Here is a 17,791-nt window from a genome sequence, read left to right as displayed (position 1 = left end):
TATTTACACTGGACACCAGCGTTTTCCCCGCTTCGCTGTAGGAGAGTAACATTATCAATTTGTGGCGTTACCCTTTGGTCTCACCTCCGTCCCCCAGGGTCTTCACCAACGTGTTGGCTCCGGTATTGCCATTACTGTGACAGCGGCAGATTGCGGTACTGGGGTACCTGGACGATCTCCTCTTAAAATCAGACTCCTACTCAGTTCTGGTGGGTGATCTGTCAATCACTGTACGGACTCTGCAAGAGTTTGGTTTGACCATCAATTTCAGAAAATCTGCTCTGGTCCCAGCCTCCAAAATGGTTTATCTGGGACTGTCTCTGGACACAGGGTGTTTCTTCCGCCGGAAAAGCTGCAAAGTTGCAGAGGGCGATTCGGTTGCTGTTATCCAGCACTCTGTCCTCATTGCGGACTTGCATGTGAGCTCTAGGCCTGATGGTGTCTACCTTCGGGCGGTTCCTTTTGTTCAGTTCCACACGAGAACTCTGCAAAGGGGTATTCTTGTCAAGTGGAACAAGGATCTAAAATCTTTGGACAATCTGGTTCGGTTGAGTCAAAACACAAGAAGTGCTCCTCTGTGGTGGCTCCGTCCCTTGGCCCTGCGTCAGGGCAAGTCCTTTCCTCCATTGTATTGGACCATGGTATCCACGGATGCCAGCCTGTCCGGCTGGGGGGTGGGGGGTACTTAGAAAGCTGTGTGTCCAGGGGACCTGGACTCTGAAGGAGTCCAGACTTCCGATCAATATTCTGGAACTCAGAGTGATAAAGCTTTGCTTGAGTCACTGGACAAATCGTCTGCAGGGTTGTCCAGTTCGGATTCAATCAGACAATGCCACAGCTGTGGGGGATACCTGATGTAGACCTGTTAGTTTCTCGGCTCAACAATAAGGTACAGAGGTTTGTAGCCAGGTCTCGGGATCCTCTGGCCGATGCCAGACGGACTGGTGGCTCCTTGGGGTCAGTCTTGGCTGATCTATGCGTTTCCTCCGCTGAAACTTCTGCCGAGGCTTCTGCGGAGAATAGAGGTTGAAGGGATTCCAGTCATTCTGGTGGCCCCAGACTGGCCTCATCAGTCTGGTACGCAAATCTGGTAAGGTTGGTCGCCAATGCTCCTTGGAGACTTCGTCTCAGGGAAGATTTGTTGTCTCAAGGGCCGATCTTCCATCCTGCTTTACAGTAACTGGCTTTAACGGCGTGGCTGCTGAAAGCTAGCTATTGAAAGCCAGCTATTAAAGGATGGGGGTCTTTCTGACTCAGTGATTCCTACACTGTTGAAGGCTAGAAGATCACCCTCCAGGAAGATTTATCATCGTACGTGGAAATGGTACCTCTCATGGTGTGAATCGATTAAGGTGCATCCATGCTCCTTTTCCGTGGCTAGGAAAGTTGCTTTCCTCTAAAGAGGGGTTGAGCAGCGGTTGGCCTTGGGTACTATTAAAAGCCAGGTGTCCGCTTTGGCTGTGTTTTTTCACTGCCCTTTAGCTACGCATTCTTTGATTCACACTTTAATCCAGGGAGTTCGTCATGTGGCTCCTCCAATACGGTCCCAGTTACCTCCGTGGGACCTTAACTTGGTACTGTCTGTTCTTCAAAAAACCTCCCTTTGAAAATTTGAGGATATTCCTCTGTTTACACTGTCACAGAAGGTTGCCTTTCTGGTGGCTTTTACCTCTGCTCGCAGAGTATCTGAATTGGCGGCGCTATCCTGCTGTTAATCTTATCTGGTGGTCCACAGAGATAAAGAGGAACTTTGTCCTAATCAGTAATTTCTTCCTAAGGTGGTTTCTGATTTCCATTTGAAAGAAGATATTGTGCTGCCTTCACTAGGTCCTAAGACCAAGCATCCCAAGGAAATTGCCTTGTATATTTTGGATGTGGTTCGGGCAATTAGGGTTTACCTGGCGGCTACTGAATCCTTCAGGAAATCTGACTTTTTGTCCTCACGGAACTACCTCAAAAGGGATTGGCTGCGTCTGCTGCGACCATATCCAGATGGATCAGGCAGACGGTAGTACAGGCTTATTCACTGAAGGGTGAGGTTTCACCTTTCTCTCTGAAGGCGCATTCTACTAGGGCGCTGAGTGCTTCTTGGGCTTTTTGCCATCAGGCGTCAGTAATGCAAGTTTGCAAGGCGGCAAATTGGTCGTCTGTGCATACGTTCACAAAATTCTACAAAGTAGATGTGTTGGCATCCTCAGATGCTTCTTTTGGCTGCAAGGTTTTGCAAGCTGCTGTTTAGAAGAGAAAATGTTTTCTTTGAGGGTGTATGTGTTTCTAGGTGAGCTCCATTTGTTCCTGGTGGAGCTCCATGTTAACTTGTTGGCTAAGTCTAGCCTTTGGGGAATTACGTTCTTTCACTGTGTTGCTTTTCCCACCCCCTCATGCAAATGCTGCTTTGGGATGTCCCAATGGTTAAGAAGAATATGGAGCTGCGTCTGTCAATGAATGATAGAGAAAACTGCATTTTTGACTTACCGTAAAATCCTTTTCTCTGAAGTTCATTGACAGATGCAGCACCCGCCCCTCTATTTCTGAGTGGGCTGGGGTTTTTTCTTCTTACACTGCTTGCAACAAAACTGAATCCTATAGCAGAGTGAGTGGGTGTATGCCTGCAGGGACTGTCCCATAGGCGTGGTAATGTTTTTTTCCTGCCTAGTGTCCTACTCCTGTAGGGCAGTGGTCCTCAACCCTGGTCCTCAGGGCCCACTAACAGGCCAAGTTTGCAAAATAACTGAAATATATCACAGGTGATATAATTTGCTGCTCAGTGATTGCAGTATTCTAGTTTGCATCTCCTCAAGGTAATACTTAAAATCTGGCCTGTTAGTGGGCCCTGAGGACCGGAGTTGAGGACCACTGCTGTAGGGGACAGCATAATCCAGTGGTAAAGAAGAATATGGAGCTGCAACTGTCAATGAACTTCAGAGAAAGCGATTTTACGGTAAGTCAAACATTTTTTTTTTTTTTACCATTTTTAATGTGATTGTTCAGGTTTGTTTTTTGGTTCATTAATTGACTTACCACCATTTTTCTAGGTAAATATACTTCTAAAAAAGCTATTGATATGAAATTTTCACCACACCACAGTAACAACCCATGCAATCCATACATACAAAGAAACCAAAACAAATAAGTTCATAAATTAAGTTATGTGGAATAAAATGGAATGACACAGGAAAAAATTATTCAACACAAGAAGAAAGGGAGGTGCAAAAGGGCATGGAAAGCCAAGACACCAGCTGAAATTGATAATTAAAAAGCAATCCTACCCCTTGTCAGTGCAAATTAATAGCTGGTTCAATCTCAACTGATGACCCTAAAAAGGTGTCTCGTTACCAAGGTGTCACACAAGAACAATCTAATGGGTAAAAGCAAGGAGCTCCCTCAAGACCCAATTTGCAACCTTATTGTTTCAAAACAATACTGATGGCATTGGTTACAGAAGGATTTCTAACCTTCCGAGTGCTCCAGTGAGCACTGTCAGTGCCAAATTCCGGAAGCGGAAAGAACATTATTTCACCATAAACTGGCATCAACCAGGTGCTCCTCGCAAGATTTCTGACAAAGGAGTGAAAAGAATTATCAGAAGAGTTGTCCAAGAGCCAGGGACCACTTGTGGAGAGCTTCAGAAAAACCTGGAATTAACAGGTACAATTGTTTTAAAGATCACAAGAAATAATGCACTTCACTGCCATGGCCTGTATGCACTCTTACCACGCAAGAAAAAAGCATATTTCGTCCCTCCTTTTCTTCCGAAGGTGGTGTTGTATTTTTGTGTGAGAATATTATCCTTCCTTCCCTATGTCGTGTGTCCTTAGCCCTCGCACCTAAGGAGTTTGCCTTGCACTCCTTGGACAGAGTTTGTGCGATCACGTATGCTTTTTGGATGTCCGATTCTCTGTGTGCTCATTAGCTGTCCGAAGAAAGGCATGGCAGTCTCTTCTTCCACTGATTCTGGTTGAATTTGGCAGATGATTGGGCAGGCATAGATATTTTTTGGGCTGGAGTCTCCTTTTCATGTTGTAGCACAATCCACCTGGGTGGTTAGCGCCTTCGGGGCATTCTGACAACAGATGTCTGTTCACAAACAGCGACCTGTTCATCTGTGCACACGTTTACTGAATTCTATAAAGTTGATGTGTTGGCTTGTTGCCCTGGGTCATTTATCCATTAGTTGGTTTGCCCACCCCTCGTTGTGGCACTGCTTGGGGACATCCCTGTCTTGTCATGGATAAAGAGCAGTTGTGTCCGTCAATGAACGTAAGAGAAAATGGGATTTTTTTTGTTCATCATAAAATCATTGACGGACATAGTACCTGCACCATTATGGAAATTCTCCTTCGACACTGCTTGTGACTGACTGGAGGCCTATAGCAGAGAGGGGGGTTTTATGCCCAGAGAGGACTGCCCATAGGAAGTGCCAAGTTTTTTTTTTCTGCCTAGTGTCCTACTCCTGTAGGTGGGGCTATAAAACCCTGTCTTGTCATGGATAAAGAAGAGCAGTTCGTCAATGAACTCCGTTGAAAGGAATTTTACAGTAACCTAGAAATCATGGGGTTTTTTTTTTTTTTTTTTGTTTGTTTTTTTAATGGAAGGTCATAGTTTGTTATAATATATGTAGGGGGTGCTAGAAATATGGCCCTCAGCAGTGAGTTTAAGAGGGCATCTAAAAGGAAAAAGTTAACACTTCCATTGAACAATTTGAGTATTAAAGGAATAGACATGACCATTTAAAAAGAAAAAAACTGTGTTAATTGATGACGTTCTTTTTTGCCTTCTCAACGCTTTCTAATACAAGAACTCAAAAAGGTGACTGCCCAGCAACTGTACAATGTGTGTGCTTAAGAATCATGCATTGAAATTGCTGATTACATTTAGTGAGAATGGTTGGGGGGGGGGGGGGGGAGAGACCCAATTTGCAACAATTAATTTTCTTTTCTGCTGTTGACAACCTTGTCCTAGTAATTTGTGCAATAGTTAAAATGTTGGGGTTCGTTGACATGACACTGTAGCAATAATACACACTTTGTTTACTAACAAGCAAATGTACTGTCAATGCAGCACCTATTCCCTGCGCTCTAAATGGTGCAATCCTCTTATCCAACCTGACTGTAGGCTTGTAGATGAGAACAGATGACACGGCAACTTGATAATACTTCAGCCTTGCAGCCCCTCGCTGGACCAGGGTGGTCCGCAAAACACTATAAACGACAACAAACACAAGGGCGCACCAGCCTAGTGCATTATCTCTTAGACAGGTTTATTAAAATAATAGATTAAAAATACTCACAAACGAGTTTCTTGATAAAAAGCACATCAAATAGATATAAAATCCTCAGCAACAAGATCGGGATTGAATCGTCCCCTGAAGCTGTGCACTTTGTTTACTGTGACCCCTGATCTCTGTCACCTGTTTGATGGGATTTGTGTTGTGTCTGCCAGATATGGATGGTCCAGCTAATCGCTGGGTACATTTGACCTTTACTCAAGCTAATTATGTAAATGCAATGCACTTCAGACCTCTTTAATTTTATATGTAAGTGGCAGGGAAAAAAAGTTTGTTTTTTTGTTTGCTTTTTTTTTCTTTTATACTAGGCTACATGAAAGTATTTTCTCTTTTTAAAATGTCATTATTTGTTTTTGTCCCTGCTTTCCATTTAGGAAGCCTGTGCTGCTTTGCTGAAACAGTGTTTGCACTATGTAGAGTCCAGGACTTCTAATGACTCAACAAAACAAGCTGCTGGAAAAGTGGAACTTGCTCTCAGTCATAATAAACACCAATGGTCTTCACCAACAAAACAAAATTTTGGTCTGGTTATTGATGGCAAAACACTAGCCTTTGCGCTAGATCTAACCCAAGCAGATACATTTATTTCACTTGCTCGACAATGCCGCTCTGTGCTCTGCTGTCGCTCTACACCCCTTCAGAAGAGTATGGTGGTGAAACTTGTTCGGGACAAACTCCAAGCTATGACATTATCAGTAGGTAAGCTGTTTGTTCTTTATTTTTTTAACACATACAGATTTTGCTTGGTCTGCAATTTTTTCAAGCCGTAACGACTGTACTGTGGAGTCTTGTATTTACATATTGTCAAACTAAATATCCTTGCACATGGGTGTGATTGGCTGTACTTGGGTATATGCCAGCACTCGTGGAAACCCTCATGTAGCGCATGAGAGTATTCGAACAATTAAAAATGTTTTATCCTTGTAATACGCCGGTACGCTATATAGGTTTATGCGAGCTTCAGTGTGTACCTAAGTAAGTGCACTTTCACACCTATGCGCTTTTGCTGCTCTAGAAGGCACATTTCCAGCATGACAAAAGTGCATCAGAATTATTTCCCTTTAAATCCTGTGACATTCACTGCACTGTTCTTTTAAAAAAAATGGACCTTCCATTTAAGTCCATAAGAAACTCACCAAAAATCTCACCCAGGGTTTTTTTTAGATGCGTTTTTGGTGTCCCATTTCACAAAGATGCTGGTTAAGGAGTGGGCACCCATCAGCGTCTTTAACCACATCCCACAAACAGATGTACCTGTATGTCGGCTTGAAGAAGTGGTTGTACCGGGGGGATTCCTGCAGCTGCAGGCAGCAACCTGGTATCGTTTTTTTAGAGCCGTCGGTCGGCTTTCTGGTGATAACCGATGTGGCTCAGCACCCGCTCGGCCGTTATCCCAGCGAGCCTTCTGCCATTCTGCCCGGGTCTCTCGTCCCACTGGGAGACACCAGCAACCAGCCCACATGTCCTCCAGCTGGTTAGAGTCCCGAAAGAAGCCAAATTCGGATTCGACCAGGTCTCCGATCAAGTAACCCGGAAGCAACGTCACTTCCGATCTACTCAGCTGCTAACGGCACGATTTAAAAAAAAAAAAAAAAAAAACTGACAGTATTCAAAAATGCAGATTACGGCGTTTTGAATACTTTGAAGTGCATTGGAGGGGTTTGCAGTCTTTTAGACCCCAGAACCCTCCATAAAGAGTACCTGTCCCTGCCTATTACTGTGACAAGGGATGTTTACATTCCTTGTGACCGCAATAAAAGTGATTCGATTTTTTTTTTTTTTAAGGAAAAGAGGCGGTCCCCGGGTTACAAACAAGATCGGGACTGTAGGTTTGTTCTTAAGTTGAATTTGTTTGTAAGTCAGAACAGGTACATTTTTAACCACTTCTGGACCGGAAGATGTTGCTGCTTAATGACCAGGCCCTATTTTGCGATAAGGCACTGCGTAACTTAACGGACAATTGCACGATCGTGCGACGCTGTACCTAAAAGGAAATTTACGTCCTTTTTTTCCCACAAATAGAGCTTTCTTTTGGTGGTATTTGATCACCTGTGCGATTTTTTTTTTTTTTTTTTTTTTTTTTTTTTTTTTGCGCTATAAACAAAAAAAGAGCGACAATTTTGGGAAAAAAAAAAAAAAACTATTTTTCACTTTCTGCTAACATTCCCAAAAAAAAAATGTAAAAATCAATATGTTTTTACATTTTAGACCAATTTGTTTTCTGCTACATATTTTTGGTAAAAAAAATCGCAATAAGCGTATTTTGATTGGTTTGCGCAAAAGTTATTGCGTTTACCAACTACGGGAAATATGTCTTTTTTGTTTTTTTACTAGTAATGCCGGCGATCTATTTTTTTTTTTTTTTTTTGCGGGACTGCGACATTGCGGCGGACTGATTGGACCCCTAACTGACATTTTTGACATTTTTGGGGGTACCAGTGACATTACTACAGTAATCGGTGCTAAAAATATGCACTGCTACTGTAATAATGCCATTGGCAGGGAAGGGGTTAATGCTATTGGTGGTCAAGGGGTTAAATGTGACCCTAGGGGAGTGATTCTAACTGTGGGGGGGTTGGGGCTTTTGAAATGATCATATAGACATGCAATCCTTTATAGCAGGATTGCATGGTCTCTGTGATAACTTCAGGGAGAATGACAGAGGGCTGTGTTTACATCAGCTGTCTGTCCTGCTCTGTCAGCGGGGGGGAGATTGCCAGTGTCAGACGCCAATCGGAGCCGCCTGACACCCGCACTGGCTTCCCCGCTGACAATCGGCGGCACGCACTCACCTCCTAGTGGCCTCCCAAGCAAATGACGTTTATTTACGTGATTTTGCCTATGAGAGCCACACTGCCGACGTAAAAAGGCAGCGACGGGAAGTGGTTAAAGTGTAGCCCCAGTCAAAATAATAATTTTTAAGTTTTTTGATAGCATAGGGAAGGGTTAACACCCCTGTACCATTTGTTTTGCTGTCTGTACCCCTGTTTAGAAGATTTCACCTCACTTTCTGTCCCTATGACAACTGGATTTTGAAAATTTTGGGATGTTGTAGAAACAAGTGTAGCACTGCCCCTTGTCACTGGCCGGGTTTCCTCCACTGTCCAACAGGCTCCCCTATTTGGATACAGTGGGGACACTCCCTCAGACCAGATAAATCACACATGGACACAGGCAAAACTAACAATCAGGCTCTCCTGATAAGCAGGCAGAGCAAACATTGCTTTTACCTAGCACCTACCTAGGAGGGTGCTACACAAGGATTAGTGATAAAGCTTCAGTGGAGACACCTTTTTCCCATGATAACTCCTACAGGAGTAAATTTCCCTTCCTAGGGCTAGATTTCTTCTCACTTCCTGTTGTCTCCCTCCGTTTGTAAGTCGGATGTTTGTAACCCAGGGACCGCCTGTAGTGTTAAAAATAAATTGGAAAAAAATTATTTAAAGTGTCCCTGTCCCCATGAGCTCGCACACCTAAGAAACCTACGTGAAATACGTAAGTCACTCCTGCAAATGTAAACGGTGTTCAAATCACACATGTGAGATGTGTCCGGGTTTGTCAGAGTAAGAGCAATAATTCTAGCTAAAGACCTCCTCTGTAACTCTAAACTGGTAACCAATAAAAAATTTTAAAGCGCGGCCTATGGAGATTTTTAAGTACCGTATTTTGTAGCCATTCCACGAGTGCGCGCAATTTGTGTTTGGGGGTTCTAAGTAATTTTCTAGCAAAAAAAAATGATTTTGACTTGTAAACAACGTGTGTGACAAATATTAATTGGTCCTTAACAAGTGAATATCTGATTGCTAAAGAGCCAGCATATTCCGGCTTCCCTAAAAATCAGCGGATATAAACAACCAGCAAAATACAGTGATCGGGCTGAAAAAAAAAAAAACATGCTGGTTGTACTCAAGTCGATGGACTTTCAGTAGAACCAGCCTGCCCATAGACGGATCAAAATTTGTTCAGTTCCTGCTGAATCGGCCAGATTTAGATCCATCTGTAGCCAGCTTAATGCAGCCACCACATCTAATGACTGGTAAGCTGCAATATATTACATATTTGGTTTTGGGTTTAATACTGCTCTTTTAGTTTGATATAATGTATCGTGTATTATGTGATTTTACAGGAGATGGGACCAATGATGTTAGCATGATTCAGGTGGCAGATGTTGGTGTTGGAATTTCTGGGCAGGAAGGAATGCAGGTACGTTGTACTTTTTGGTTACCTTTTTAATAAATGTTAAGAGAAGTATGAGAAACAAAAAAATAAACTGCTGATCGCTCGGTTCTCAGGTACGCTCTGAGCGCAGAGCTGTGACTGTCAGTCATCAATCTGTGTTCTACCCCTCCAGCGCTCACTGGACCACCTAGCCGTAGAGGGAGCGGGTGCAGCGAGCTCAGGCTTGCAGCGGTGTGCTGAGAGGCTTAGCCCACTGATGGCTGAATACGGGTCACAGGAGTGCAGAACAAAGCGCGCTCCTGTTACAGAAGTAGGGCCAAGAAAGCCTTGGCTCTACTTCTCTTTTTTTAAGGTTTTGTGTAGGTTTATAGTCTGCATTACTGAATGGAAGATATTTTTTCTGCTTCCAATTTGGGAGCTTTTTAGTGCTATAATAGCTTTCTTGATTTACAAAAAAAAAAAGTAAATATGATTATTTAATTGGTATAAAAATATCACAGCCACATCATATCAACATAACTTGAATGCAAACACAACTACACCGGCCTAGGTCGGTGGTTTGGCGCTCAATGCGGCATGTAATAAATTAAATGGTACCATAAAGGTGATAGTGCAAATATATAAATGGCAAATGGAAAAAACATGTAAAATAGTCTCAAATCCTGAACTTGTATGTGAACATGTTGCCAAGATAAAAAATCATCCAGGGCAAGGTGAGATGCAAAGTCTTTGATGAAAATAATGGAAGATGATATCCACAGGACAGATGAGGTGGGCGACCTATACGAGGTAAGGGATCCCTCCAAACTTGTACAGAGAGAAACAAGGAGTATTCAAAACCGTATTTATCGCTGAGCACTTACATAAAAGCAGGCCAAGAACAGTTGATAGCAGGCAATGTCAAAGACATAAATCCCCAAACGTTGGTGGACTGGAGGGTGACGCGGGATCCCGGATACCAGCACTGAATGTGCTGCTGAAGACCAGAACGGAGAGCGTGGAGGCACAGGGTGCAGTGTCTATCCGCACCTCCTCTAGGCATCAGCTACGCGATGTCGGAAGTCGGTGATGAGGTCACTTCCGGTTCATCCACGGATGCCGGCGAGGGACAAAGGCAAACAGTGGAGAGGGCGGGCCGCAACATCGTTTCCGAGGATCAACCTCCATCAGGCTGGCCCGCCACTCCACAAGAACATTTATAGTCCTGTCCCGGACGAAACAGTGAAAATGATGGTAAATGGGGGAGGATTAAATTAATATAAATTAAATGGCTAGAAATGAAAAACAGAAAAATTGGGAAAAAAATATACTAATAAACCTAAATGTATATGTATGTATGTATGTGTATGTATATATATGTATGTATATATATATATATATTAGGGATGCACCGAAATGAAATTCTTGGCCGAAGCCGAATAATAATGAAATGCTTGGCCGAAGGCCGAATACCGAACGCGGTGTTTCGCATTTTTTCCATTTATTTTGCCAATTTTTAGGGGGCACGCTGATGGGCAAAACAAAACATTTAAATCAGCGTTGCTCTTAACATAAAATATGCCCATTAGCGTGCCCCTTAACATAAAATATGCTCATCAGCATGTCCCTTAGCATAAAATAAGGGGCACGCTGATGGCCACATTTTATGTCAAGGGAGCACTCTGTTGGGCACATTTTTTTTCTTTTTTTTTTTTTTAAGGGGCACTTTATAGGGCACTCTAATGTAATGAGCATGGCAAGTGGCAACAACATATGGCAGTCTGCACACTAATGCTTGTGCAGCTGCCAGCTACCGTATTCTCCCCCAAATGTGCTCAGCTCCACATCACATACCTGAACTGCAGCCAGAAGCCAAAAGCCGCGAACAGGGGGGCGGGGCGTGGACCTAGTGTGAAGGAGCCGCAGTCAGGAGCAGGGGGCGGGACGCGCACGTGATGTTACACCCCCTACTCGCGGCCGGACAGGACACCGGCGGCGTGTGAGAAGGGAGCCGCGAGCCGCAATGAGGAAGGTGAGCGGTCAGGGCGGAAGCTGACATTGTTCGGCTCAAAATTATTCGGCCTTTTGACTTATTCGGCCGAAAGCCGAAAGTGCTATTTTCTCTATTTTCGGCCGAATAATGTTCGGCCGCCGAATATTCGGTGCATCCCTAATATATATATATATATATATATATATATATATATATATATATATATATATATGATAAAAAAGAAAAAATGGTAAAAATGGGTCTCAAATAAATGGGACAAACCCTCCAATCCACCACTCAGAGTGGACTTGCCGTCATCCGTGGAGGTACCGGCAGTGGGAGGTGGGTGATATTGCCTCCTCCAGGTAGGACTAGGCAGAACCAAAAACACCTGGCTACGCCCATGGGCCATTCTTAGCTGGTATATAACCCCCCTCTCTGCTCTAGGTATTCAGTTTTAATTTGTCTAGTCAGGAGTAAGGCTCAGGCTCCCAACTGGGATCTCTGGTCCTAGGAAATTATCTCCTTCCTACATCTTTTATTTTCTCTCAGGAGACCTACAATCAACTGCCGGGCTGGGCGATCAGCTGGATAATCTAGATCCAGTGGTCCACCCCAACCCAGCCAGCGAATGCTCTGAGGTAGGCCGAGACATAGCCTCACGGACAGAGGCTGGCCCGTGAGTTAAACGTCTCGCAGGGAATCATACAACCGGGCTTAGGTCTGAGTTGCAGCGGTCGCTTGGCCAACAGCTCCCCTACTTCAGTGGCGAGGAGTTCTGTCTGCAGCGTTACCCGCACCATGGAAGGGTAAGTACAGTACCCCCTCTCCACTTTTGGTGGTTTTCTTTGGGGTGGACGCGGGTAACCTTCAGGGACTGTCGGACCTGCCTGCAGGTTCCCTCCTCCCATCCTTAAATCCCTCACTGAGCTGGGCTTCCTCAACTCCCATCCCCTCCTGTCTGGACCTAGATTCTGGTGGGGGTCCCAGGGCAGAAAATGCAGCAGAGACCCCTGGGGTCTCCCCCATTATCCCCACTCTGTAAGGGTCCTGGGATAGTGTGTGTCCCGCCCTGGTAGTCTGGAGGGATCCCAGTGTAGGAGACCCCTAGGTGCATGCTCTGCTGTTTGCAGTGTAGGTATAGTGCAGGGGAGTCCCATTGCCGAGACCGGTGCAGTGTCTCCCCTAAATGTGTGTCCTACCTTCCGGGGGGGTCTCCTTGCAGGGGTACAGGAAAAATCCTGGCAGCATGCTTCAGTGTTTGTAGCTGATGGGGGCTATTTTTCCTTAAACTGGCTTGTCTCTGGTTGGTGGCCATGTTTGTGTAGCCGGCTGATATCACGGAGGCCATTTTCCCTTAGTCTGGCAGAAGCTAGAGACAACTGAAGCCTCGTGGGGATGCCAAAGGTCCTCCTCTTCCTCCTGCTTCCCCTTCCTGTGCCTGGGACATATGAACAGGGATAGCATCCATGATGGTGCTGGTTTAGAATTCTCGGCGCTCCTCCGGTCGGTAGGGTGAGTCTTTGAGGTCCCTGTTATCTCTCTCTCTCTCTGCTAATAGGTACCAAGAGCCTTGAGGGGATCCTTTTAGTGGTGCCAAAAAAAAAACGTTTTTGTACTGCAAGGTCTTCCTTTCCTTAGTGAACCTCAGGGTCATATCTCCCCACTGACCCCCCTCATGGAGGTGGCAGGTCCCTCGGAAACCCCAGCTTCCCATGGTTGCACTGACTGCAGTCCTTAGTGTCCTGGGTGGATGAGGCATGTGGGCAAAGGCCCAGGAGGAAGCGTCCCCCCACCTTCCCCTGCTCAGGCTTTCTCATCTGATTCTGAGCCTGATGCCGCTGTGGACACGGTCCATCCAGGGGGATTTCCAGGGTTCGTATGGTCATGAAAAACCTGGAAAAGTCATGGGATTTTAAAATGGCACTTTCCAGGCCTGGAAAAGTGTTAGAAAATGAACTTAACCTAAAAGTTTTGGAAAAGTCATGGAAATTATTTGTTGCATATGCTGAAAAGAGAGAATGGTGCCAGTCAGTGGAGCATGTAAATAATTTTATTGACACATGTATTATAATTAAGAAATTACACAGAGGTGTAAGCGTCTATCATAGCTCGGCATCATGGGTCCGCTGTGTTTCCGTCCCAGGCTGGCCAGCAGACGGGAAAGGGGAGAACCAATCAGGGTACTCGGTGTGATCAAGGCAGCGGTGAAGCGCATACCTCACTGGAGGGCCGCACGAACGTGATGACGCTGGGGGTCGGTAACCGGTTTTGGAGCATGCGTGAACCGCACCTTCAAGGACCCACTGGTGCAAAGGATGACCTAAACCACACCGTGGTTTCACATGTCAGACGATTGAACTGGAGAGTCCTTCCATTGGGCCAGACCATCCGATTTCCTTCTACCATATAGGTACAGTGTTCACATCTGCCACATCTTTTCATCCCAGTGTTTCTATATCTAATAGGGGGCTTCCACTGTATATCACTATAGACCAATAGGTCAGATCATGAATTCACCGTCACAAAGACTATTAGTTTAGAATCTAGTAGTGTAATTTTGTAATTTTTTGGCACTGTTTATATACAAAATTTTCATTTGCACATTTGGAAAGGGGATCAGGATTCTCTGGACAGGTTGGTCTATTACTGACCAGAGTGAAACCCACTTGGTGGTCGTGAAAAAACAAAACACAGCTGTCAACAGGTCTGCTTTGGAGATGGCCCCTTTACAAGAGAGTGACTGTGGATGCCAGCTCTTGAGGTTGGGATGCTCATTTTGGACAGGAGATTGCCCTTGGTCAGAGGAAGAAAAGACAAAATCCTTGAATTGGAGAGAACTGTGTGTGGTCGGCAGAAGTCATAATTTCCAGATTTTATCAGATAGTATTCCAACAGTTACCAGAGGAAATTCTTAATTGCCAATACTTCTGACTGCAGAATAAGTGAGTTTCAAGCCCTGTCTATTGAGGATTTCCTTTTTGACAGTTCAGGAAGATTTCATTATCTTAAGGATAGATCCAGGTTTTTTGCCAAAGATTTAGTGACGTTTCATAGAACACAAGGCATTATTCTACTTACCTTCTGTTCAAATCTCTCTAATGACTTGGAGGTCAGCATCTTGAAGATGTTTACTGTCTTACCTTGATGCAGCGAAACACTTTCATTCTTCACAGGCTCTATTCATTCTCCTTGTGGGTAGACATAGAGGTTAATGAGCCTCTAAATCGACTGTTGCAAAATGAATCAGACAGGCCATTTCGGAACTTTAGAGAAGTAGGAATACAGATTCTCCTGCCTGTTTGAATGCACACTCTACTAGAGCCTTAGCCGCCACTTAGGCGGAAAGAGCTAGTGCCATCCCAGAGTAAACATGTAAGGTGGCCATGTAGTCAAGTTTTTCAACATTAATTCGCCACTACCTATTGGACCTTTTTAAAAGACAGGATCAGACTTTTTGGCATATATTCCTCCAAGCAGTGGTCCCACCCTAGATGGTAAGTTTTTCAATGTCATCTCAGAGCTTGTCCTGGAAGACAACTGGGGAAAACTGGAGTTAAACTTACTAGTAACTCTATTTCCGGTAGTCTTCCAGGACAGCCAAGTTCTGCCCTGCAGTTTTTTGTTTTTCATTTTATTTTTTAGTATAGATTTCAGGTCCATCCTTTGGTTCTCATTCTGAAGTGTGAACCTTGAGAACCACCTTTTTAATCTTGAAAAGTGTTTCCTGCCTTGGGGGAGGAGCTCCATATCTCGGAGGCTGTCTTGAAGGACCACTGGAAAGAGTTACCAGAGATTAACTCTCCTTTTGACCCACAAAACATCCTTTAGCGATTCAGTGCTCCACTGATGTGGCAGAGCCGCTGCAGTCTCTGGAAGGATCCTGGCCATATTGTGGGCTCCACCCAGCTACCTGATTGACAACTGGATCCAGCTGTTCCCACCATATCTCCAGCCTGATGCTCATGGGGGAGAGTGGTGACCTGCAGTGGCTGATGTTCACTTTGAGCTGACCAATAATCAAGAATTTAGTGGTCAGCGGTCATGTGATCCTTCATCTCTCGAACTCCGAGCCAACGTGGGACAGCTGTAGCATCAAACCGATGCTGCAACATAGAGGAGTAAAGATGTTTGTTTTTTTTGTATACCACCAACTTGTTTAAAGGCATTAAGGAAAAAAATGTCCCAATAATTATATTCAATTTAACTCCCCTATTATAATAAGCCTTTCAATTTATTTTTCAGGATCACATAAAACATACACTTTATAAAAACAAATGCCCAATTTCTCTTACGTCCTCAGACAGTCGCCGCCTCTTCATATTCGTCACTAATGGGGTTATTGACCTTTGCTCCGTAGGAGTAGCTAGGCAACAGAATATATTAATATCAAAGCTTTTAGCATATCCCACCCCCAGGGGGTGGTCCCCTCAGTCCATACCTCCCTGCATTTCCAACTCAGTTTCTTATGCCTAGCTCAGGAGTATGCAGGCTGTTCCTGTGCTGGGGCTCTCAGTCTCAGCTTCTTTTCTCTTTTTGATTTTATTTGAAGTTTTTTCTCTCTTTTACTTAGCTGTTTTATTTTCAGCGTTCGTTAGTTCTTCTGATGAAGATGATCGTGCGGTGCTGGGTCTCAGTCTGGCCACCCTGGTTCCCAGGGCTCAGGGCCAGGGGCTTCCCAGCCTGCCATCGAGCGTTCAGCTTAGGTTTTGCCCTGGCACATTGAACGACCCATCCCTGTTCGCTGTAGGGATGCTATCGGTGAGGTGGCTACCTCACTGGACGCCATTGGGGTTTCGTACTGCGGTTCCGTTGCGTCATGCTTGCGACACTCCCTGTCCTCAGTGCAGCGGTTTGGTCGCTGGAGCAGGCTCCCCACGCCATCCGGACTGGTAAGTGTGACTCTATGTGGGGACCTGTCTATTTGGGTGTCAGTCTGGGACTGTGTGACCCTGCATGTCTGTGTGGCTGCTGTGCTCCCTGTCAGTTCCTGTGTGAACTTGCTGCCTGTGTGTGCGGGCTGTGAAGGGGGGGGGCTCTCCCGCTCTGCTGGGTGTCATTAGAAAGCAGTCAGATTTTCAGCATGCTGTGAGGCGATCGCTGCGGCGATCCGCCATTTTTCTGGGGCAAAGATCATGGTGGCAGGTCCTGTGAGGTACTGTGCGGCGTTTTTGGTGCCAAACGCCGCCATTTTGGGCGGCGATCGATCAGGCCACATGTCAGCGCCATTTTCTGTTTGCCCAGGGATTTCCTCAGCCGAGCGGCCATGTTTGTGTAGCCTTGCATAGTCTTCATAGGGGCGGTCAGTCTTGCATCACATCCTTTTGCTCTGGGACAGCGATCGGTGCAGCAGCCTGTGTGATCTCTCCAGGTTTTATATTTCCTTTTTTCCTGTATTCCGTGCCCAGTTTCTTGTCCCTGTGGGGGTCCGTGTATTCAGTGGGTGCGGTGGGCTTGCGCTCGCCGCGATCTTAAAGGGGCAGTACCCTTTATTACTTTTTTGTTGGGGCATGGATTCTCAGGATTGCAAGTTTCCTCCCACCTTGGTGGGGGGCCAAGTGGCTGCTGCTTTCCCCGAGGGGGCTGATCTGGCCACTATTGTGGCAAACTTAGCTGCTCAAGTGCAGATGCTGGTGGCTGATCGATCCACTAAACGGCCCAGGGTGTCTATTTCCTCTGATTCAGAGGGCGATGGGGCTGCTATGGCTGGAGTGCCCTTCTCAGGGTCTCACTCATCCCTAGACCTTGTGGGGTCTGACGGGGAGGCTGAGGTGGAAGGGGTAGATAATTCTCCCCCTGGCTCGTCTGAAGAGCTTGCAATCATGGATGAGTTGGTTGCTTCTATCAAACAAACGCTGCATTGCAGGATGAACCATGTCCTCCTGCTTTGATGTCCTCTTATGGGACGCAAAGGAAGCGCAAAACATCGCAGGTTTTTCCTTGCTCTACGGAATTTCAGCGCGCAGTGGATGAGCAATGGCGCGATATAAAGAAGCCTTTTGCTGTGCCGAGTAGGTTCCAGCTGCGTTATCCTTTTCCACCAGCTACTGATGAGCGTTGGTGTGTGCCGCTTCAGGTGGATCACGCGGTGGCGATTTTGAATAAATCAACTGCGATCCCTGCTGAGGATACCCCGGTTTTCCGGGACCCCGACGGACAGGAGGTTAGAATCTCTGGCCCGTCATGCTTATACGGTTGCTGGCTCTATGCTGAAGCCTATTTTTGCTTCCATTATGGCAGCCCAGGCTATTGCGGATTGGACGCAGGTGCTTAAGCGCACTCTGGTGGCTGACTCTGCCCCGCCGACAACTTTGGCTATGGTGGATCAGATTCACCAGGGTGTCATGTATTTG

At 45.5% G+C, this 17,791-nt stretch overlaps 1 protein-coding gene across 2 annotated transcripts in view; it reads left to right on the top strand.

Annotated features, from left to right (window-relative positions):
* ATP10A (ATPase phospholipid transporting 10A (putative)) overlaps positions 1–17,791 on the top strand; it is a 454,793-nt gene that overhangs the window by 354,024 nt on the left and 82,978 nt on the right. For both annotated transcript variants that reach the window (XM_082245265.1, XM_082245266.1), the window contains exons 14-15: positions 5,662–5,986; positions 9,414–9,490. In XM_082245265.1, the coding sequence (XP_082101391.1) occupies positions 5,662–5,986; positions 9,414–9,490 (402 nt within the window). The remainder of the gene's footprint in view (positions 1–5,661; positions 5,987–9,413; positions 9,491–17,791) is intronic.

Source organism: Pelophylax lessonae (genome assembly GCF_965119305.1).
Source record: "Pelophylax lessonae genome assembly, chromosome: 2".
NCBI lineage: Eukaryota > Metazoa > Chordata > Amphibia > Anura > Ranidae > Pelophylax > Pelophylax lessonae.
Note: the sequence above shows the minus strand (reverse complement) of the source record. Positions and strands in the feature narration are given on the sequence as shown.